The 24,865-nt window shown below is 40.0% G+C and overlaps 1 protein-coding gene across 1 annotated transcript; it reads left to right on the forward strand.

Annotated features, from left to right (window-relative positions):
• The first annotated feature begins 35 nt into the window (after nt 1-35).
• Nucleotides 36-24,804, forward strand: mtrex (Mtr4 exosome RNA helicase). The gene is made up of 27 exons (XM_086151947.1): nt 36-159; nt 416-550; nt 2,068-2,134; nt 2,217-2,279; nt 2,651-2,763; nt 3,896-4,070; nt 4,169-4,259; nt 4,342-4,466; nt 4,751-4,849; nt 5,014-5,134; nt 5,230-5,361; nt 11,178-11,257; nt 12,493-12,603; nt 12,929-13,030; nt 14,895-15,020; nt 15,864-16,014; nt 16,506-16,678; nt 16,765-16,833; nt 16,904-17,029; nt 18,115-18,225; nt 18,322-18,510; nt 20,132-20,295; nt 21,375-21,480; nt 22,413-22,469; nt 23,070-23,232; nt 23,957-24,061; nt 24,693-24,804. The coding sequence occupies exons 1-27, from the start codon at nt 59-61 to the stop codon at nt 24,743-24,745; spliced, it is 3,108 nt and encodes a 1,035-aa protein (XP_086008073.1). The 5' UTR covers nt 36-58; the 3' UTR covers nt 24,746-24,804.
• The last annotated feature ends 61 nt before the right edge of the window (nt 24,805-24,865 follow it).

Genomic DNA, 24,865 nt, shown 5'->3' on the forward strand with positions numbered 1-24,865 from the left:
TAGCCGACTGATGACGGGCCGGCCCGCGTTGAATTGTGGGTCGTTTGCCTAAACAATCATGGCGGACGCCTTCGGAGATGGTTTGTTCAGCGTGTTTGACGATGAACAACAAGCAGCCCCTAGTAAGAAGATATTATCCACGGCTGCTTCCGAAACTGGGTAAAATTCTACATGTTTTGACATTATAATGTATTCCTTTTATTCGTATTTGGAGTCCAGAACTTGGTATCGTGCACGTACCTGCTCAGCGCTGACGTTAGCATTGCTAACTTAGCAGGGCTAACCTAGCATGCCCGTTTCGCACCAAACACACCGTTTGAACACAACAGTTGTGTTTTTGACAACTACGGGGTTTATGGTGAATTGTCCTCTTGACCAGTCGTCCGCTTCACTTCGTTATCATGTCTTCTTTCAGCAATGCGGCCGGTAAAATTGTCAAGGATGCTGGTCCATTGGTTGGGAGCAAGAGGGAGGCAGAGGGTGACGGTGGAGAGGAGATCATGCTCGGGAAGAAACCACGACATGAGACGATTTCTGCCAGTGACTTGAAGTAAGTGGAGAATGTATATTTCTCGTTTGAAACTCGAAAGAACTTTAAAACTAAACTTGTTTTGTTAGTGGTTAGACCTCTCTTTGGATGTGTATTTGTCATCAAAGTAGTATTAGCAATGTCATTTTCTATGCCAGGGGTGTCAAACTCATTTCTCATGGCGGGCCACATACGGCCTAGGTAGATGTCATGTCATGTGTAATAGCAAACTCAGCAATAAATAACCAAAATATCATGTTTTTTCTCTGCTTTGGTGTAAAAAAGTACAAGGACTTTAGGAAAATCTTGGAATTTAATGAACAATCCTTTCACAAAGCATTTCATGAAACACCTCATATTTCCTTAGACAAACGTGTAATTTACTTTTATCATTCATATGTATGCGTTGCAACTGATCTCACTGATTGTACAAAGGCACAACATTTTAACTAGTAATTGGTATTGAAAAATATAATATTGCACTTTGAGATTAAATGAGACTTAGATAGAAAGAAATTTTTTAACCATATACACATGTGCATATAAAATCTAAATTGAATCCCTGCCTACACCTTACAAACTAAAGAGAGTGCTATTAAATGTGTAAGGAAGAAAGTATTCACCTGTCCTGCAAATGTGTAAACTTCATACATGAAACATGCATACACATACAATCCATACTGAAAATGTATAGAGTTGCATGAACAGTAGAATTCCACCATACTCTTTTTGTAGTGAAGCTGGTGACTGACATTAAATTGCACATTTTCGCTAGCAATTAGGTATCTGGCTTTTACCGCTGCTGCACTGATTTCTCGGCTATATGTGAAAGTGGACTGCTGTTTCCTCAGACCCGCCAGCAATTCGTTGATCTAATCTCTTCTCAGTTTTCCTTGCATGCTATTGCAGGTTTCCTTTTGCTGTGATGAGTCTTGTAGTGGTGCCAAATATAATATTCCTTACATACCGAAACTTGTTGCAAACACACCAAGCACAAAGGTTTCCCATGCGTCTCTGTAAATTAATAGGACGTAGCCCATTTTCTTTGAAAATTCTACACTCTATCAACTTTTCTCTGTTTTGATAACGACATTTTGGCGAATGAGAGTGTCGTGGGGACGTAGAGAACAGGGTAGAAACAACGTCGTACCAAGCAGCGGATGGCGTATTGATAACGTCTGCTGATTGGTCCGTCTCAGTGATGCGACTTGTCTACTACTCTGACCAAAATAGTGCGCCCCCTAGCGGAACATTCTTGAACTGAACTTAATGAAATAAATTGAATTCTTGTTTTTTATGCATTTTTTTCACTTTCAAATTATCCTGCGGGCCGGTTCCGACCTGCGGGACACATGTTTGACACCCCTGTTTTATGCCAGAGCAGACCCCATGCTGTCTTTTTGGCATTAGTGTGGACTAAATCCACCTGTTAAAGTCAAAGTGCATGTTGTTCTCTGCTGGTACTCTTGTCTTGACGCTTTGTGTAGTTTCGAGTTTGTTGTAATAATTCAATGGAAATGGCATATTGTTTTCCACAGTCTTGCAGAATTTATGCCTCAAGTCAAAGTGGAGCAAGTTGAGACTGTAGAGGGTTGCTCACATGAGGTGAGGTTATCCACATAAAGTAACCTGAGTAGTTTCGTTCAGTTGTCAGACCTTGTTAAAGATACTCTTCTTTCCCCACCAGGTGGCTCTGCCTGCAAGTGATGAATATAAACCTCTGAAACCTCGGGTTGGAAAAGCAGCAAAGGTATAATGAGCTATCAGCTTGTCAGACTATTTTGCACAGTCACTCAGTAATACAATTGAAACTGTACTCCAACTTTGTTATTTTTAATTGACTGTTATTTTACAAAAAAAGGTAGATTCAACGATTTTTAGAATATTCCTTTAATCGTCCCACAGTGGGGAAATTTCAACCACTCAGCAGAAAGTGGACAGTGTAAGAATGGAAAAACTAAAAGTAAACCATAAAAAGTGTGGACAATATATATAGATGGTGTAAATTATAACCCGCAATATGTAGCTATTATTTAGAAATGTTCTTGCAGTGGTTGGTTAATAGTTTAAAACCAGAATCAGTCTTTGAGATAATTTATTCTCTGTTTTTGTTTCTTTCAGGAATATCCCTTTGTCCTTGACCCTTTCCAGCGTGAGGCCATTCTATGTATAGATAACAACCAGTCTGTACTTGTGTCTGCACACACCTCAGCTGGAAAAACTGTCTGTGCAGAGTGAGTATCCTCAAAAATAGGATTTCCACACAAAGAAAATGTGATATAATAATTCAGTGGAACCTTGACTAACAAATTTTCTGCAATATAAACTGCAGCTCGTTTTTTTCTTTTTCTTTGCTTTGATGCGAGTTGAGATCTGTGGTACTAGTAAGTGTTTGGCACCGACGTGTCTGCCGCTTTCTGTGAATTGGAGTTTAAAAGACATTCAGACGCGCCTCCCATCACACATGAGCAAGGCGTTTGTGTGTTGTCAACTTGATCATGACAAGATGGAGAGGTTGTTGGTGGTGAGATACTGCGACCGAGAGCATCATCAGTGAGAAGGAGCAACAAATTTACAGGCTGGAACATAAACGGAAGAGCCATCGAAAGAGTCATTCAAAGCCAGTCGGAACGGCTTGATCATTTTGAAAAGAGTACTGCCATTTGCTCCGTCGCAAAATTAAGTTTAGCAATGAAGTGTAGCAAAGTGCAAGTGAAATTTAGCAGAATATTGTAGCGTTAAGTATGTAGTGAGTAAGTTATGCGATAGAGCATGAGATGAAAAAGTCTCCCAATCTCCTCTGCCAGCATCTTCGTCCTGCCAGGTAAATACACTTAATAAACAGAGGTTTATTTCTTTATCTTCACTTTAATTTTGTATTATTGTTATTTTATTCTCGTTTAAAAGGTACATTTTTCTTCTTTAAAAACACGTAACAAAAGCTTGGTAAATTTGATTTTTTAGACACTAGTAAACTGAGTTATGAGCTTGTCACAGGTCACTAGACGAATGAAACTGGTAAGTGAAGGTATTGCTGTATTGGATAATCCTTTATGCTTAGTTGCACACAAGACTTATTGCTCCATGTCTGTTTATTGCAATCCCCAACAAAAATGCTGGTTCTTTATGAAATTCAGCTGCTAAAAATTGAAATACTTGATCATGAAAACTTGCAATACTGAAGAGAAATCAGGTTAGATAGCAAGGTTTAGAAACTTATCTTTATATATCTACATTGGTAACAAGACATTGTAAATTGTCCAACTATAGAATGCAAAATCGTATTTTATCTAATGTTCAGTTTTCATTGGATCAGGAGTGGTAAGGTTAGATTAGCAGTTCAATGCAGTTTTGTTTCTGTTGCAGATATGCAATTGCATTGGCGCTCAGAGAGAAGCAGAGAGTGATCTTCACCAGTCCCATCAAGGCCCTCTCCAACCAGAAGTACAGAGAGATGTACGAGGAGTTTCAGGACGTTGGACTGATGACTGGTGATGTCACCATCAACCCCACTGCCTCCTGTCTCGTCATGACAACAGAGGTGAGTTGATGTTTTGTCTGAAATGAAAAAAAAAAAAATCATACTTGAATAATTATTGGAGACTGTCATTCATGAGAGAATAACTTCATGTCTCCCAGATCCTGAGGAGTATGTTGTATCGAGGCTCTGAGATCATGAGAGAGGTGGCGTGGGTTGTCTTTGATGAGATCCATTACATGAGGGACTCAGGTCTGTACCAAACCCAAATGCATTCGACCTACGTTCACTGTGGATTGTCACCTTAATAGTACTGTTTTTCTGTGTATTTCAGAGCGCGGCGTGGTGTGGGAGGAGACCATCATTCTTCTTCCTGACAATGTGCATTATGTCTTCCTGTCTGCCACCATCCCCAATGCTCGACAGTTTGCAGAATGGATTTGTCACCTACATAAGCAGGTTGGAAAGTTTTAAGATATACATGTTTTTATTCAGTGCGTTCATTGAACATGACTTGCAAGGAAAACAAAGTATGACAATTATGTATGCTCTCCAAATATGCTGTACAAATTGTGTGAATGTAAATGCCGAAACCTGTCCATTTGCTATTGGGTCAACCAGAACGCACAATGCAATGTATATAATATTATTGGAAATGTTATACACATGAGAGTTCCCGCTGAAGTTTTTTTTAGTTATTATTATTTCTCAATAAATAAGGCATTTTTTCATGTGTTTTGCAGCCATGCCATGTCATCTATACAGATTACCGGCCCACTCCACTGCAACACTACATCTTTCCAGCAGGGGGCGATGGACTCCACTTGGTTGTAGATGAGAACGTAAGAATCTCTTTGGTGCACTGGACCCTGCTAGTGTTCAAAAGTTAACTAATAAGTGATTAAATAACTCCACATGATTGTTGTATTTTCCCTCTAATTTATAAAGAACACACATGAGTGCATGGAGCAGGATTAAAGTATCTTACTTCTTTGCTTTTACTTAGGGAGACTTCAGAGAGGAAAACTTCAACACCGCAATGCAGGTTCTGAGAGACATTGGGGATTCTGGGGCAAGCAGTGGAGGTGGCAAGTGGGACCCAAGAGGACGCAAAGGAGGAACCAAAGGTTCTTGTGATTTTCATCAAAATCAATAAGACAAATTTGGATTCCTTTTATTCAATGAATGGAACTTGAGTACTTTTCGTGTGTTGTCTCTGTAGGCCCATCCAGCGTTTTCAAAATAGTGAAGATGATTATGGAGAGAAATTTCCAGCCTGTCATCATCTTTAGCTTCAGCAAGAAAGAGTGTGAGGCCTACGCCTTGCAGGTGGCCAAACTGGACTTCAACAGGGGTATGTGCATCTATATCATGCTTTTCTACACAAATGAGTCCGTAAAAGAAAGGCCAAAGTTTTTAAAGCTGCGCCCTCGGTTCTGAAATGGGAAGTCAATGCAAAATTGTATTAGAGTTCAGTTTGTTTGAATAAATGTGTCACTTATTGGAATGATTTCTTCAGTAAACATTTTCCTGAGTGAGTTTATAGCTCATTTAAAGTTTGAAGAGTGTTCCAAGACAACATAATGTCCATTAGTTAATAATTGTTGTGTTTGTGTGAAAATTGCTGGTAATGCAGGATATGCTTGAGGGCATGGCAACCTCAAGAAGGACCACAGGTTTCTGTTATATTAATTTATAATTGGCAGTCGGACAAAAATTAACCACTTAGGGAGATTTTCTTTTGGCATCTGTTGTCCCCCTAGCAAACAGGTCAGGAAAACCTATTTGTTCTGCCAGAGCCTTAAATTAACAAGTGGAAAGAGCAAAATACACTAGGAACGTTTTAGACGGATTATGTTGGTGATCGGGAGCTTTTCTTTCCCTACCTAGCGAGCTCATTTTGAGCAGCTAGGATCAGCAATAACAGAGACCCCCAACCACCGGGCCGGGACCGGCATCGGGCCTTTGGTCATTCAGTACCGGGTGGCCTTTATGTATAGGGAAAAAATAATAATAGAAAAAAATAATGTATATTATTATATGTGTATTATAAGCGTGAAAGATGTGTCCTTTTTATAAAAAAAAAAAAAAAAATGATTGGATTCTCTCTGTCGACACATAAATAAGCTTTTCTTGACACGTGCCCCCAAAAAGGAAGCCCATAATTTTGCCAAAATGAATAAAAGAACAAACAACAGTGATGATAATATCTCAGGGCTCACACAGATCCCGTGTTCTGGTGAGTTGAATTTTGTCACAGGCATTATATTTGTTTTCCTACAGGGTCATATAATATTATTTGGTATAATAAGAGCCTGTGAACATATCAAAATCAGAAATACTTTATCGATCCAGGAGAAAATTGTATGATTCCAGCTGCTCCATACAGAAAGAGATGGAAAAAAGTAAAAATAAGATGAGATCAACAGAAATAGATGAATAAAGATGATAAAACATAACATCATTTCTGGACTATTAAGAGCACCTGAATGCAAGCTGCCCCAGCTAAAAATTAATAAAAATAAGTGTACATGTATAGGCCGCACTTGTCTGTAAGCTGCAGGTGTCCAGGTTGCTACACGAGATATTTATACAGAAAGATGTTACACGGAAACGTTTTTTTAAACGTTTACTTAAATACATACTGTAACATTCAAAAATATGTACTGGAAATGCTTTTCTCCGCACAGTGCAGTCACTCGGCTGATGAAAAAGAGTAATAATAGATAACACAAGGAAAAGTCCATCCGTCCATTTCTCTATCCCCACTTTGTCCTAGTCCAGCTGAATGCTATCTTTGTCTTCTTCCTGCCAGTAAAACCATCAAGTCTTAATCTTCAGTTTCAGTCCAATGTGACAAGGCTAAATGTTTTGGCTGAATGAAGCACTTTAGCCCCCCAAACATCCATACATTAGCTGCATCGTCGTTTAAACCACAGTGTTCAAAGCGTGTTAAAAAAGTAGTGGCTTATAGTCCCGAAATTAAGGTAAGTTGTATCAGGTTTTAAGATAAATAAGTAACCACAGCAAATACAGCCTGCTGGATAGTGAGATGAGATATTGTTATTTTATTACCAGACCAAGTTTAACAGCCTTATGACCAATGACCCCCTGTGACACTAAGAATTGCACCTCAGTGGAATATGTCTTATCGCTGAAAACTACTATCGTACTCTAAACCTGTCCATGTTGCAAAATAGGTTGAGGACGGCTGAGCTGTATTAGCTTGTTCTGCTTAAATGTTCAGAAATACAATCAGCCTGAATGGACAAACTTTGATATAATGTATTTTCACACTTGTGGAGAAATGGCTTCCTCATACTAAAGATTTGACTGTGTGAGCTTTTCCAGGGCAGAATAGGAAGAGATGGAAATTGATTGACATCTTTTTTGAGAAGAAGGTTATTGGTTCTGTATTTTTGCTTTTGGAGAACTTGTCTGGTGCAGATTTTTATTGTCAACCATGTGCTTGAAGAGCACTGGGTCAAAAACTTGTTTTTGCAAGTGTTTTCCTCGTTTTTTTGTTGTTTTTTTTTGACTGAGGTGTAGAAACATGAGTTTTATGTTTTATTTACCCAAAGAACAAGTGCAGCTGTCAGAAATTCCAGCATCTATTGAAGGATTTCATCAACTTTTAGTCATAATTCAAATGGACCAGATAATTTGGAGATAGTCTTGAAATATAAGTGGTTAGGTCCTGTCCCCTTAGCGCTGCCAATAATTCAGGAATGCTAAGCATCTAAATGGAGCTTCAATATTATACTTGGCCTGCCACCCTACATATATTTGCACTATTTGTTTGAGTGGTCAGCAAACAAATAAAGAGGATATTTAAAAGCTGTTAAATCTGCATTTTTGCAGTACTTTTACAAGCAGTTTGTGATGGTATCCACCAAAGACCACCATAATACAGTGTAAAGGCATAGCTCAGCTGATTATTATCAGTTTTTGTTTTTAAATACATATGATTTCACTTATAAACGTATTTTATTGTTGGCATGCAACATATTTTTCATTATGGAATGGTATTTTGTTCTCTGGTTGGTTAGATTCAGCCATTTCAGGTTATCAATTGTCTAGCTGTAACAGCTGTAATATTGTGAATCCCTGGCTAACAAAAAATAATCAGTTGTTGCATTTCCTCCGCACCTATTGGAGTTATTGAGTCAATTTTAGTTTTTGTGGGAAATGGCCAAGATAGGCAGGCAAAAGCTCTGGGAATCTCTGGGAAAAGGTTGAATAATTGACAAGTTAAGCTGAATGAATTTCCGCCAAGTGAATTCCAAGAATATGAGTTTTTGTGCCAGTGTATCTTGCTGTTCCGTCCAGCAGATAAGTGATGAGGGCAAATGTCTGCCTGCGTGAGACCAAATCCAGCAATAATTACATCTCTGCTCAAATCTCTCAACAAAGGCTTCTCAAGTAAAATAAACATTCTAATGAAGCCGAACATGAAATGCCAAACTCTATAGTTTCTCATTCCTGGCAAATTCCTATCAATAACAAAGTCGGTTTCAACAGTCGGCGCGTCCACCTCCTGAAAGCCTTTTCTGACAGCAATTTCTTTGTATTCATATTGCAAAAAAACAAGAACTGGCAACCATAATTTTTCATTTCTGTCAGTTTACTCCATTGTGAAGTTTTTGTCTTGAACAAATTAGACTTCCTTTGAAACCTAGGCACTCGGCATCCGGTTATTTCCCATAATTTAATCATCCAATCAGGGAAAGGTTGAAATCTAATTTGTAATAGAGCTAAATTATTCAGTCGAGGTTTCAACAGATATGAAGCCCTCTGATGAAAAGTGGCCACAGAAAAATTGTACCTCATATTTTTATTTTTCAATACGGCTCAAATACTTGGCCAACATCGTGATGCAATTTGAGTTTCAGCATTGAACCTTTTGGGGGGCTGATTTCCAAGTTTTTGTTTGAGGGTTTCATTTGTCTTTTGTAAACTCCAGGCGCCAGATCGTTCAAACTAGTATATTTGCAGATGTGTTAGTGGTGGTGTTGGCTTTCTGTGTGTGTGAGCTGATAGACATGATGAGGAGGGAAAGCAATGTGACTCCTCTGTTTTTCTCTTTCACAACCAGTGATTTCTACACCAAATCTCCCTCTTTTTTACTTTGTTTTGTCCAACTTCCATTTGTCCTTTTTTCTGACCCCCTCCCCCCCAGTGCTCTGTGACACAGTTTCTGCGCAGTGTTTGTGCACTGGCAGAGCACTGTTGGAGTCAAGGGTTCAACTGGTGCCAAATCACGGACCAACAGAGTGCAGAACTGGAACAGCAACTCCAAAAAGTGCTTCATGCAAAGACTGGCAGGTGTTTCGTTGCTGTCAGGCTGCACTGTGTCTGTCAGTTCTGCAAACTGGAATTATTTGGCCCCAGAACAGTGTTATGGTTGTTTTTACCAGAAATGGTCAAAGCTTTGCCATTTCTGGTCCTCAAGGACTGACTCCTAATGATGTCTTATAGTCCGCAATTGGCTCATCGTCTTTCACTGACTTAAAGGAACAGTTCCCCCTGAAATGAAAAGAATTGCCTGACTCTGCGAACTACACGAAACATGAATTTGTCATAAAAATTAATTTCACCTGAAATGTTTACTATTTCTAATTGTATCATCATTGCAGACAAAAGTTTTCCTCCCCGGTTCAATACACTTTAACATCCACGTGGCCCCAGCAACTACTGCTACTACTAGTATTACTACTATTACCACTAACTACTACGTGACAAAGGACGTGCCTGTCGTAAACATGGGGTAACTGATGGGTTTTCAGCATCACATCTTCATCAAGACACCAGTTACCTTGAAAAATTAGCAGACATCACCCAGCATATTTAAAACGTGGCTCTAATTTGGGATTATTGAACCGAGTTTTCATTTTAATGATAAGCAGATGGGCATTATATTGGTTTCAAAAAGAAGTAGGCATATGGTATGGATCATTTTTCTACTCCTGCTGTTACATACCACTGTTTTGGTTTATAAGACACCGCCTGTTAACTCCAGGTCTTCCAAAGCGTTTTCATGTAGACAAGCAAGACTGTCAGACATGTTGTTAGGCACGGCAACAGGGTGATAATCAAGTCTCAATGTCGAACAAGATCCCAGTGGCCAAACAAGGGCTGAAAAAAACATCAGTGAACAGAATGAGCTGACATCACATCAGCAATGGTGGCTCCTTAGAAAACTACCCTGAGTTTTGATGTGGATATTTTATAGTCCCTGGAGGGTCAACTCCATGTTTTTAGCCAAGCTCTGCTGTTCCCTTTGCAACCAACGTAATCAGGATCAACATTTAGGGTCGTAAACAAGAAAATGAAAATAGACACGGCAGAATTCCATCCATTTTTCAGCTTTATCATGTTCCCAAGAAGACACTTCTTGAATGCCCCGATGGACGGCTCTCTTTGAGAGCTTCCCTCTCGGCAAATTGTTTGAAAAAAAATCCAAATGCGTTTGTTGCTCTGTTTATCTGCAGGCTGTCCCACGAGTTCATGTGATTGTGTAACTGGTATTTCTTTGTTGTTAAGCTGTTATGAATAATCCCACAACCAATGGAATCGTTTGTGGTCAAATGAAAAATGCTGGTTTGATGATGTAATCCTTCATTTCATGGTAGATAATTTTTTTTTTCCCAGGGTGGTCTCATAAATAAAGACAGACCGATGAGAACTTGCATGGCTTGAGAACAAGTCCCTGCACGGGCGATAATTCAATAGGAAGACAGTGGTACAGTCTGACCCAATATCCAGTATTTAAATGATTTAGTATATTACTGTCAACCAGTAAAAGATACTTTGAAACAATCATCCAGTCAACAGGGTGAAATTTGTAAATGATTTGAACACAGAAGTAAATACTTTTCCGAATGAAAGAAGTATAAAGCTGTCACATTGTGGCCTTTCAATTACACATGATGTGAATGTAATCCAAAATGTTACAACAATTTGTTTTTGTCCAAGTCACAATGTCCTCCCTGACAAGCAATTTCCAATGAAAAAAATCTCTGCATAGTTTTGTATTAAATGAGGGAAGTGGCATTTTGAAATTTCTGAAAATCTTTAGTTTGTAAGGTATCATAAATTCAGGATTTGAAAAGTAGCTTTGTTCCCAAATGCAGTCAGTTTCTAATCAGCTGCACATTTTGTGTGTTCAAGATGATGAGAAACGTCTCGTGGAGGAGGTTTTCAACAACGCAGTGGACTGTCTCTCAGACGAGGACAAAAAACTTCCTCAGGTGAGGTGACCTGACTCCTGTGTCGTTATGGTTTCCAATGATGTTTATGACAATTCAAGGTTCTCCCAGACCACTTTAACCCACCTTTTCCAACTTGCAAGGTGACACCGTGTACCTTAGAGTTGCTTTCCTTGAAAAATCAAACGGCTAAAAACTTCATGTCGTAATGGGTCCGTCTGTTTCCGCTGTGCTGAATCACTTAATGAAAAGAAGCAATGTCAAAGTATTGGCTGTAAATGGACACAATGTTTTGGTTCAAACCAAAAGCAGAAAGACCATCCTTTATGGTGTTTGTGATCTGAGCAACAGATATTTATGTCACTAAACATTATTAACAAATTCTGGCTTATGAACACCTCCCTCATTACAAACAAATCGGCCTGTGTTTTCAATCAACATTTCTAACGAACCTCGGAACAGAAACACAAAAACAAACAAAACAAACTCATGGGCTGTCTGCATTGTGGTGCTGTAACACAGCAGCAGTCATGCGTGGGCTGTTTACATTGTTCATCACTCTTTCTCCTGTTATAATGCTTATTTGTGCTTTTTTTTTTTTTTTTTTTGCAGTAAGTCAGCCCTTGTTATGACAATCAAAAAGGTTACTTGTGCTTGTGGTTTTTAGTTAAGAATTCCAGTTGATTTGGTAATAGCTAAATGTTAGTGGGGTTTGTGTTACAGACGTCACCAAGCACAAGTAAACCACCTGTGCAATCCAGAAGAATAAAGATGCGCGAAAGAGGGATGATGTGGCTAAAGGGGGAACTTTGTCAATGAAGCAAAGGTCTCAAGTCTTAGAAGAAGTAAAAAACTGATTAGCTTGGATTCATGAAATACAGCTTTCTGGAGAATAGCATTAGCGAGGGTCTCATGCAAGAAGGCTTTACTTTAGCATGCTGATTTAGTGAAGGAAACGCTGAGTACAAGTTCTGGCAAGAAGAGGAAAGAACTCCAGAAACACAGTAATAATTAAGGTTTAAGGTTTATATTTAATTCCTTTCTGTATTTTTGCCACAAGTAAACCCATAATAGGGTTTCCAAAGAGGATAGGATTTTTTTTGGGGGGTGGGGGGGTGGGGGGTGGAGAACAGATCAATGGGATTTACATTGATTTCAATGGGAAAAATTGATTTGGTTTGCAGACAGGGTCAAAGAAAAAAAATAGCTTTGTAAGCTGAGGTTCTTCTGTACAACCAACACTTGCCTGTCAATCAATCCGCTGCTACTTTCCTCAGGTAGAGCACGTGCTGCCGTTGTTGAAGAGGGGGATAGGAATCCACCATGGAGGCCTGTTGCCCATCCTGAAGGAAACCATAGAGATCCTTTTTTCCGAGGGCCTGCTAAAGGTGCCACCGTCTCTATCTAAGATGCATATCAGAACACACACACACTTGCACAGGTTGATACATAATATATTTTCAAAATATCCCTAGAATGTGTCTCTAAACATGCTATATATCTATGTGTATATATATACACATACAGTATATTTCGACATCGTTTATATACAATATAGATATAAATTTCCCCAGCTCTCTATATTTACTGTGGTAATTACTCCAATCCATGAGGTCAGATTTTCTGTTTAGTTCTTTCGAGTGTAATTGCAGTAATTGACCCTTGATTTATCTGCCTGTTTCTGTCGCCCACAAAACTGTACTCTCACCCCAGGCCCTCTTTGCGACGGAGACGTTCGCCATGGGAATCAACATGCCCGCTCGCACCGTGCTCTTTACCAGCGCGCGCAAGTTTGATGGCAAGAATCACCGTTTTGTAAGAGCAAACACATAAATGCACACAACGTGTAATTATTGCGCATGAATTATCCTTTCAGATTCCCTCACTTGCAATACTAGACTTAAACTGAACATCCGAAACCAGTGGTTTATGCTTTTAGGCATGTCTCACAATGGCAAACTTGGAATTCGTCTATGGATTTAAAAAAAAAAAGAGCTTGATCAATGCTTTTGCAAATCATAATCAATTAATTTAAAATTAAATGACTAACAGGATATATAATTGCAAAAAAAGTAACCCATTCTCATGATACACAGAGAGCACTGTACAGAGATGCAGGTTAATTCCCCCTTTAAGTGCTTGTCAAATGCTTCTGGCATTGTTTGTTCTTTTGACCTATGTAATATGATTTCCATATTTCTTACGACTACAAATAATGACATTCTTTGATACTTAAAGTGTTTTGCAATATATACAAGTAAATATGGTTGCTGATTTTTGTTTTGATTTATTAGTGATGATTTCTAGCTAATTTCATGTTTAATGTCAGGTAGTGTCAAATGGTATTTTCCCATGAACGTTTATATAGTTTTTATATTTAATTCACCTGTGATAGGGATGAACGTTTTGTATCCACACTCCAAATGAATTGGAGAGAGGATCTTTAATAGCAGGTTGACTGATTGAAAACTAGACTTTCTAAGAAAAGTTCTGGAATATAATCTCTAGAAGAGAAGGGAAACACCATGTGCAGAACTGCAACACTGTGTGCTACAATGAGGTCCTCATCAGGTCCTAAACTGCTGAAGCTTGCATTGTCATATAAACAGCCACGTATTGTTTACAAGAGCACTCCTAAGCACTCTTCACCTTCAGTACACACTCACACACACACACACACACACACACACACACACAAGCTGGAAGAGAATGTAAGAGAGAAGAAAACAGCTCTCCAAGCGATTCATCAAGAACATCTGGTGACTGTGGAGCTGCCAAAGCTCCACGCAGGCACTCACACTGCTGAATACACACAGCTCTCATTCCTGAAACACTGTGTTTCAAATCAGGGTCTCGTCTCATGGCGTGCCTGAAAAGTATGACCCGATCATTCAAACTCAAAAGACATTTTTACCTGTCTTTAGATTTAAAAGGCAAAGTAGATATCTGCCCTTGAATCTAAGCTGCGTACTTTGCAGATTATAGTGCTTTCTAAGCTTGTTGAGAACTTGTTCTATACTTTCACTCGAGATGGTTGCATCACCTTAGCATCACCTTTTTGGCCAAACTTGAGCAGTATGGCTATTGATTCGTAAAAATATTACTGGTGCAACATTCAATCGCCCCTTCCTCGCTCTTATATCTGTTTACAGGGGAAAATTGTACCCACTAAACAGACAAATGAATGGAATCCGTCCCCAACGGCTTAATTCTGCCTTTTTTCAGTGCCAATGTTTTTTGGCATTTCCTTTTAGTTTCCCCTTCTGATTTCTTTTGGGTCAGACAGTTCCCTGCTGAACTTTAGACCTTTTTTTTGAAAAGGTGACCGCCAATTTACTTGCGGCATTCTACCATGACTGTCAAAACTAGGTAAAGTTAGGAGAGTAATTTATGCAAATTCACTGTAAATTTAGCTAACAGTTGTCAACGGCCAAAAATAAGGGGGGAAAAAAGGATTTAGACATCGAATATGTCTCATCACACACCTGGCTCTGCGTGATCCATAAAAGTACTCTTTTTTTTTTTTTTTTTTCCACGTCGCTTTATCGACATGTCAGATGTATTTTTCCTTTTTCTTAGGATTAGTCACAATCACAAATGACCTCCAGACCAGGCAACAAAGCCATACACTCCAAAATGCCCTCATTCTTGAATGCGTTTGTGTTTTTGCATGATCCAGATTACATCAGGTGAGTACATCCAGATGTCCGGGCGCGCCGGGAGGAGAGGGATGGACGACCGAGGAATCGTTATTTTCATGGTGGATGAAAAGATGAGTCCGGCCGTTGGCAAACAGCTGCTGAAGGTAAAGTGAAGAACTCTGCCGAGCAGTTTGTACTGTAAAATGCTGCTAAGCAGCCAGTAGTCATCCATCACATCTTCACAGATCTCCTAAGATCTGCCAACATGTTACAGATGAAATACAGAATTTGTTCAACAATTGAAGGGAAATTGTCACAACATAAGAGATTCACCTCTTAAATGATCAGGCCATTCATTTTTATCAAAATACACCCATGGCAGCCAAAAACTCTCTGTGATTAGTTTTCAGTTTGACATTTATAGCTTCACGGCTATAAATAAGTACGTCCACTGTAGATTCTGCAAGAGGTTGCATTAATATGGAAGTGTTTTTGGCACAGTCACTATCCAAGAATATTTGATAGCACATCTGGTCCCGGAGTTCCCATCAGTGTTTTATTTTGGAAACGTGACTTTAGACTTCTTTCCACTGAATATATATTCCACGTTGACCTTGTAAAGAATTAAGACGGACATAACTCGCAAGGTTTAAGTCCAACATGTCGTAGAATGTGCCAAGAAAGCCATTTTTATATTCATTGATACAATGCTCAGGAAAGCCTGTTTTTTTTATTTTTTATTTTTTTTGGATAAGCAGTGCCTCGATCATCGTGACATCATGTTTTTGAAGCAGACGCTTTTTTGTTGTGGAAACGCGTTGACCTAGACATGGAAACTTGTCTGAATGGAAAGACATGGACAATTTTATTTTTCTATTTTATTTCTTACTTTTGAAATCATAAAAAAAGACCTCATATATTCTTATATTCTGGACATTTTTAAAAAGAAAATGAGCTTGTGTCTGTATTAGGCAGTCAGTATGACGTTTGTCTCTCCCATGGTGCAGGGCTCAGCAGATCCTCTGAACAGTGCTTTCCACCTCACCTACAACATGGTGCTGAACCTGCTGCGTGTGGAGGAGATCAACCCGGAGTACATGCTGGAAAAGTCATTTTACCAGTTCCAACATTATAGAGCTCTACCCGGTGTAGTGGAGAGTAAGTGTACCTTTATTCATGCTACATTACAAGTCTAAAAGTGACGATTGAGGCCTGAGAGATTCCTCTGTACGTCCACCGGACGGAGAGCATAACATGGGATTCCTAAAGCTACTGCCTTTTGCACACTCAAAACCATCAACTTTAGTTGGGGGTCTAGAGTTTCTCAATTTTTCTTTGTACATTTGGAGAATACAAAGGTTTTGACAACATTGAAAAACACAATTTCCTCCATGCAGCATATCTTTATTGTTCATGTGACCTTTTTTAACATTTTGAAGACTGAAACCCTGTATTGTCAATGAGTGCAGGTTATTTCTGATTCTGTGGCTGAGATGGCATTGCTTTATTTACTACAACTTTCCGCATCAAACTGTGAGATGAGATCACAAAGTTGTCCTAAGTGCAGATGATTACAAAAATTCATGATTTGTGCTCACAGCTGGGTTGCATTATAACTATATATATATACATCTGACTTTTCTGAACAGAAATCAAGAAGCTGGAAGAACAATACCACGCCATCGAGATTCCCAATGAGGAGAGCGTGGTTACTTACTTTAAAATCAGACAGCAGCTCGCCAAACTGGGTAAAGAGATACAAGAGTTCATCCACAAACCCAAATACTGCTTGCCTTTCTTGCAGCCCGGAAGACTTGTAAAGGTAGACCTTTATTTATTTTGGTCTCTTACTTTATTTGGTCTTATATGATTGAGGATTTTGACCATCACTGAGCTGTCCTCTAACAGGTAAAGAATGACGAGGCTGACTTCGGCTGGGGAGTTATCGTTAACTTTTGTAAAAAGTCCAACGTGAAGGTACGTAGGTTTCGTGTGAAAGTTCCTCCATTTTCACAGGATTGTGACTGATTAGCATTTCCTCATGTAGACAAATGCAGACCTGGACCCCCTGTTTGTGGTCGAGGTCCTGGTCCACTGCAGCAAGGCGAGCGTGAAAGACTCGGCGACGGAAGCTGCCAAACCTGCAGCTCCTGGCGAAACCGGAGAGATGCAGGTAGGCGGGGGAGTATTCAGATTTAAAAACTTGGATTCACATCCGGGTAAAGTTGCATATTTGGATTCCCATTTGGTAGAGTAATATAACTCTTCCTCAATTCCAAATTTTAACAATTTCAATTCAGAAATAAAGATACAGCTGACTGGAGTGGCTGTACATTTATCACGCAAAGAGCAAGATACACCTCACAATCAACACTGGTTTAATGCCTTTTTCAATACATAATGATGGCTCTGAGAAATAGCAGAAAGGCTTATTATTCGGCATCGCCTCTGTTTCTCCTTTTGCTTTTAGCTGCTTCCTTCACGGGTCACCGCAGCTTATCAACTTCCTTCTTCTAACCCTGTTCCCTGTATCCACTTCCCTCCACCAACTCATTTCTCATCTTTTACTCTTCCTTTAACGAATCGCAAAAATGAGCATGCAAAGAGTGTATCTCTTCAAAAGCAAAGTATTCATGTTTATACATGTTGCAAATTACTGGCTTTGTGGGATGTGTTGGATCAATTCCGCATTTACCACATTTTACATGCGATTATACTAGTGCTTGTACTTTTTGTTTAAAAGCAGGATCTAAATCTAAATTGTCTGTTTTGCCCGTTTTCATGTCCCGTCAATGAAATTGGCCTTTCCCAAAATATCTTCCTTTCAATATTTATACATTTGTTCCATAACTCAAGCTACATGGTCTGCGTTTTTCATTTTCCATATTGGAATCAAATGATTTAGCACTGTGAGCTTTCTTAATTTACGACCCTACCAAGTTCTCCAAGAATCTAGGCTGATGTGTATGTATATTGTGGAATTGTCTGTTTTCATCCCGATTGGTAAAAAAAAAAAAATTATATAACTCGGAAAGCAATCGTGGTTCATGAAAACTTCCTGGAGTCCTCCAGCAAAACAGCTGACCAAGTTGAATAGTTGTCATGGAAATGTAGTCTGTTATTTGTTTAAGAGACCCATGAAGGAGCAGATACTTCAACTCCTTAATACTTCATCCAGTGTATCACTGACCCCTCCCATCCCATAACCCCATTTAATGCAGTGGCTATGTATTGTAGACTGATGTTGTTTGTCTTCAGGTGGTCCCAGTGATGCTCCATCTCCTCACCTCCATTAGCTCAGTCCGCCTGTACATCCCCAAAGACCTGAGGCCCTTTGACAACAGACAGCTCATGCTAAAGTCTATACAGGTGCAAATAGCCGACGTCCCAAAATGACTGTTGAAACCAGAACGGGGGGAAAACCAACCTTTCTTTCATTGTTTCTCACCCTCCGTCCTGTTGCAGGAAGTGCACAAGCGTTTTCCTGATGGCATCCCTCTACTCGACCCCATAGACGATATGGGCATTAAGGACCCGGCGCTGAAGAAAGTCATTCAGAAAGTGGAGGCCTTTGAGCACCGCATGTATTCCCACTCTCTGCACAGCGACCCCAACTTGGAATCCGCCTATTCTCTTTGCGAGAAAAAAGCGGTGGTAAGAATATTTTCAGTTAAAAAATGTTCAGCGTCCAGCCCTTCTGCTGTTAGGTTTGTCAACAGGGTGGGGTCTTTTATTTTCTCTATCAAAACATGAATCGCATAATATTGATTATTTCCCCCCTCTCTTTTACTTTGGCTCCCTTTGGAAGAAATCACTGACATTCTATTGTGTTCCTGCCAGACAGATTGTCTATGTCTATATATATGTATTTAAATGCCAAGGCGGACAAACACAGGAAGAAAGAAAGGACATTATTCTTTTCCTACATGGCCTCACCCTTGGCCACTCTGACTCGGAGGTAGAATAAATGTCAAAGCGAATGGATTTAGGTGATCAAACATAGTACCAGATTTGCAGGTAAAATTTGAAAGCAGAGAATGGACACTGTGCTGTGGGAGAGTCTTTCAGTATTCATTCGCAGTAAAGTCATTTCCACCGCTTTATTTCATATGTTATGATATCAACAGTCAGAAATATTGGCAAAAATCTGATAAACAACCAACTAAACGTGTAATTTCCAAACATTTTTCCCATAATTTGCGCTGTCTTTCATGAATGTTTCAGCACCTAATTCATTCAGAAAAGCAAATCAAAATGTCTTGCACAAACTTTATAGTGGCTGAAGTCCACTCAAATTCCATGGACATTTTATGTTTCTCTTTGCCTTAAGGTAAACATGTCCTGCATTTGTTTTCCTTGGAAAAACAATTTAAAAACCAATGGGAGAGTTCCTGCTTATAATTAAAACCTTTGTCTTCATAATTGGCCTTCTCTTTCAAATGGCAGGAGGTCCCAACATGGGGGGTCTGGAGACATAGAAGTGGGAGTGGGTGAGATCATTTTCCAAAAACCAAACAGAATCGGGGAATAATAAGAAACAGCATGTAAAGTAAACACACAAAATCAGCAAGCTGTTCCCCAATTTAGCAAGCAATTTCGGAAAATTACGAGATGATCCAAAAGGTTTTGTCAGAGGCTTCTTAAAAAGAGTTGAGAAATTTACCTCAAACACATGAGAAATCTCCTGATTTCTGCGAGAAACGATCGAAAGAAATTGTAAACCGCCGTGAACAGAAAACCCAAATACCTGCAAGTTCGCCTCCAGATGAGTTTCATTGCAGGTTAACTAGAGGAACAACAGCTTTCACTAAAAACAGCTTGATCAGAGACTGGGAAAGATGTGTGTGTTTCTCATCACGAGGGGGGGAGGCGTCACATTTCAAGGCCGCCAATCAATTGTTGTGCTTGTAGCAGCTGGCAGAACGAAGCAAACAGCAGCTGCAGCCCCCGCTCCACAGCACAGACGTCACAAGATCTAAATGTTGTCATGGCTCCGCTCACTGTTCACTAACAACAGTCGGGCAGCTGATAAATGGTGACGGATCCCAGTCCCTCTGTGCGCCGGAGCTTCTTTGCCCTGAAGTGCAATTGAGGTTTTAAGGGAAAGTCTGAAGGCTGATGCCGGAAAATTGAATTATTCAACTCTGATTAGTAATGAGGTCTGAAAAGTCTGCTGTTGTTCGTTTATCACAACAGAGGTTCTGTCCTGCTTCTCAGGGTTAAAACACCTATCTCACACAGTGTGTGTGTGTGTGTGTTCACGTGTGTGTTTCAGATTGCAGCAGATGTCCGGACAGCCAAGCGAGAGCTTAAAAAAGCTCGTACCGTCCTGCAGATGGACAAGCTGAAGTGCAGGAAGAGAGTTCTGCGGCGCCTCGGCTTCGCCAGTCCTTCTGATGTCATCGAGATGAAAGGGCGGGTTGCTTGTGAGATCAGCAGGTACGGCGGCGACATCACCGTCGTGCAAAATCAATAAAGACGTCAACGTTTTGTCTGGTTTGATTGTGTGTCAGTGGGTAAACGGTTTCCCATAAAGCCCCTTCCAACTGTCAATTCCAACCTTGCCCATAAATAATGATGAGGAATAGATCAACAGATTTGGTCTCTAGAATCTGCAAATTTGGAAAATTAAACAGGTAAATGGACAGGTAAATTAAATCCAGTAGTTAAAATCGGAAAAATAAACAGTTCTTCTATTCAGCAGAGGTTTAGCTCAATGCGCTTGAGTCTGAATTTCAAAGCTCAAATGCTTGGAAATTGTCTTAAGCATCGGGACAGTCGTGGAAGCGCCGCGTCAACCTGAAAAGACGCCTCCTCCAAGGAGCAGTTTTGCGAGGTTGTATCTCATAAGCAAGTCGAGGAAATATTTAGGACAGAGCCCACCTTTGGGATTTGAAAGGAATGAATCAGACTAGTTGAATCAACTCTGACGTCCTGGGATTCAGTGGAGGTCTTTTCGCAGGAAAGTTATTTGTTTTTCAGCAAGAATCCTGTATTTTGCAATGCTTCAGATATGACATGTTCTTTCACACAATGACAATCTGTACTTTTCCCCTGTGAAAATTCTAACTGCATTTGGACTTTATATTTGTTATTATTCAAGCTCCCGCCCACAACCATATTCATACAGAAAACCCCCTGCACAGGACTGGAATATTTATGTAAATCTTTTAATGAGTCAAGGGCTTCAAGTTTAAAGTAAATGTCTCTATGACCTGTTCTTGCTTTTTCATTTGTTACCTGGCGAGTTCTCACACATTCAAGAACACCTCTTCTAACTCTTGTTTCTGGTTTTGTGAAATTGCTCATTGCCAGAGCACAGAATATTTTCTAAATGACGGTTAAGTGGGGGGCGTGATCAGAAAAGGACCCGGAATTTTTCTTTAGAAAACGTCTTTACTAGTCAAGCTGAGGGCAGGCCAGCGTTTCAAGACCAGAAGAAGAAATGTGTTCCTCAATTTTCTAAGAAAACGTACTTGTCAACTTAGAAGAGTATCAAATCTGCTTCATGTCCTCAGTGCCGACGAGCTCCTGCTGACCGAGATGGTGTTCAACGGCCTCTTCAACGATCTCACGGTCGAACAAGCCACTGCCCTGCTGTCCTGCTTCGTCTTCCAGGAAAACGTAGGAGCAAGATGACAAACACAAACATGGAGGATTCTCCAAATTCCAAACAACGTCTGAGCCGAATAATGAGATAAACACTTCCCATTCTGTAACTCCAGCTGCATCCTTGGCCGCCGCACACTGCACACAAAAACATGGACCCCGGCGTCGATGTTTGTCCGTTTTCTGTCCCTTTTCTTTGGCTCCCCGTCATCAGAACAAAACACATTTCTGGCCCGACTCAATCATCACTCCCACTGTTTTACTCCATCCGATCAATGGCGGTTAATCAATATGTTCTGTGACTACAAATACAAGGCAGCTGTTGCTCACAGTGCCTGCTGCTAGTTAATCCGCCCACAGTTTCTAAAATCAGTGATCAGTCTCTCTGAAGGTGATTTCCTACCAGCAATTCATGTTCCTTCACCGACTTATGTGACAGGCTCATTCTGTTTGGCCCATGAGTCAAAATGCAAGTGACAAAACAGAATTTGCTTATCAGTGTGACTCAAGTATCGCATAGAAAAACAATCAAAAGATAAATTAAAGTACATCTGCTATCAGCATCTTGCGATTGTTTTTTTTAGGATTGATATGGATGCCATTTGATATCTGAGAGGATCATCAAGGCATGATATGATAGTCAGAACCTCGCAGGTCAATCTCAACTCAAAGGTTCAGAGGACATCAATAAATTGATTTCTATTGCAAATAAAGACAGATCTTTCAGGTTGTCAAGATCAAAATAAGTCGTAAAACAGTGCATTGGGTGACCGGAGACCACGGGATCAATGGTTTGACTGCGATCCAATCAGTTTAAAATTTGAAATGCTCAATAAAGTATCCGGCCGTCCACTGGGAAGCGATGAATGCTTTGAATGCTTTTACAAAATGAATGCTTTTACAAAATAACCCGTCCACCACAAACATTTTAATGTTTTACCCCGCAGGCCAGCGAGATGCCAAAGCTGACCGAACAACTTGCCGCACCACTCAGACAAATGCAGGTGAGAGTACATGGAATAATCTAGATCTCACAGTTCAAGCCAAAAAAAAACGGAGGGTTCCACACAGCCATCTTCAAGACGTTTCATTTGACAATTTTCAGTTGCTCACTAAAAAGTCATAAATAGAGTAAGTCCCCTTTCATTGAGTTTTGATTCTCCCACTCAGTGCTCTTCATATGCGACTTTCAGTTCTGGATTCACTTGTCTGTCCCTACTGCCATTTTCCTCATTCACCATGTGCTATTTAGATTTTTCTGTGTAGTATTGCCCAGCAATACTGTCATTTGACATCATTCAACGTTAAAATAATGATTTTATTTGATCATATTTTGTTAAACTGTTAAGATGTTTAATGATGATGTCTTCATCTGCAGTCGGTCATTCACTAATTTTGCCTTCACTTTTTGTGAAGCACTTCATTTCCTTCACATAAATATTTGTGACAGTAAATGGCGCCAGTATTTTGTGTTCCATTGTGCTGCCAGCTAATGTAAACACCAAGTCCTCATTTTGCGTTTTGCCTTGACATCCTGACTTCAGTTTCTTGCAACCCTGGAAATCCCAATGCGGAAATGTGACTGTTGCTCCTTTGTCGCTCAGGAGTGCGCGAAGCGCATCGCCAAGGTGTCTGCCGACGCGAAGCTGGAGGTGGACGAGGAGACGTACCTCGGGCAGTTCAAGCCTCACCTGATGGACGTGGTGTTCGCCTGGGCCAACGGCGCCACCTTTGCCCAGATCTGCAAGATGACCGACGTCTTCGAAGGTTTGTCGCTCACGCAAAGAAGCATTGGCCGCGGCGGGCGCTTTCCAACGCACGTCCCCAGGTTGCCTTGCGTCACTTTTTCACAGAGCCTCTCATCACTTATTTCTCAAGCATCTTGAATGTGTGTTCCGCTGAAGCGTGTGCAGCGCTGTTTCTCTTCCCCTTCACCGGTGGTATGTGGCTTCATCGCAGGCTGTGAGGCCCAATGATTGATTTATCGCTTGTGTTTGAAACACATTTCAAGTATAAACTCTAAACTGCCAAGCTGCTCTGCTAAAAATGATATTTCAGCGTAGTTTTCTTGGCGAACAAGCAAGACAAGAATTGAGATATTTCAAAATGAAACGTTCATGTTATTTTCATGTATTTGATTTAATAATTTTCAAACCAGCTTCTTATTTGTTTCCTCTGAAGTTTCCCTTGATTTTATATATCTTTTGAGTTAAAATGAAAACTTGATTCTTCTTCCTTTGAAATTGATTTCAGACCAAAATACTATCTGAAAGTGTTTTTTTCCCCCCCCACTTTTTCTATAATTGGTAACAAATGTCATTGTTTGTGTGTTCCGGAAATATTTGGTGTCATGAAGGAAAATTCAGGACTTCAGTGACTTTAGATTGGCCAATTCACAGTCACTTATTGACTTCACAACAAGGCTTTCACAGTCTCTGGGCGGCGTTGTCAATTATGTTTTAAATTGTACCGTGTGTGTGTGTGTGTGTAGGGAGCATCATTCGCTGCATGCGCCGTCTGGAGGAAGTCCTGAGACAGATGTGCTCAGCAGCAAAAGCCATCGGCAACACTGAGCTGGAGAACAAGTTTGCTGAAGGTAAACAACCCGGTCTGCAACCCGGCGAACTCGTCTTTCAGAGCGAGCCTGTCAGAATAGATAATCCACATATAACTAGTGTTTATCGGAAGTCTAGAAGGAGCAGATTCACGCGGAGGCCGTGTTTTCGAGGTAGAACTGGACAAGAGTCCTGGATTAGTGCTGTCAAGGACATGGAAAGTAAAAGTGGAAGGGAAAATGTTTTTGAGACACACAGTAGGATCATTTAGCAACAGTTTGAGCCACAAAAGGACCCTATGTCATTCTAGTTTTGGAAAAACGTAATACATTTTGAGAACAATTAATTGAATCAATTGTTTTTCCCTCATCAAGACACTTAATGTGAAGGACTTGCAGGAAGTGTGGTAACTTAACTGATTTAGAGTGGAAAAATCCAGTAGGTGGTTCAAGTGTTTCACAAACATGGCTTTTTCTTGTTGTCTCTAGTTATTACAGTGAGATGTGGAAGTGTTTTTTTTTTTTTTTTTTAAAGAAATACTAACATGATCTCATTTTATGAGGTCATTTAAAGGCTTTGTTTCAATCTTTTTAGCTCATTTTTTTCATTATATTTACGAGCCAAAAGTATCAGCAATTAAAATTGATGGTCTGTATTTCTGCTTTTGTACAGGCATAACAAAGATCAAGAGAGACATCGTGTTCGCTGCCAGTCTGTACTTGTAACCGCAGCTTTCCAGGACGAGCAGTGACTGCCGTTGGATAAAGTGAATTTTGACCTTTTACTTGTGGGTGAACTATCTTCAATTGTTTTTAAGGGATCAATTATTGGGCCATTGATTCTGA

The sequence above is a fragment of the Fistularia commersonii genome, chromosome 9, assembly GCF_037954325.1.
Source record: "Fistularia commersonii isolate RoL2024-O1a breed Wild chromosome 9, RoL_Fcom_v1.0, whole genome shotgun sequence".
In the NCBI taxonomy this organism is placed as follows: Eukaryota; Metazoa; Chordata; class Actinopteri; order Syngnathiformes; family Fistulariidae; genus Fistularia; species Fistularia commersonii.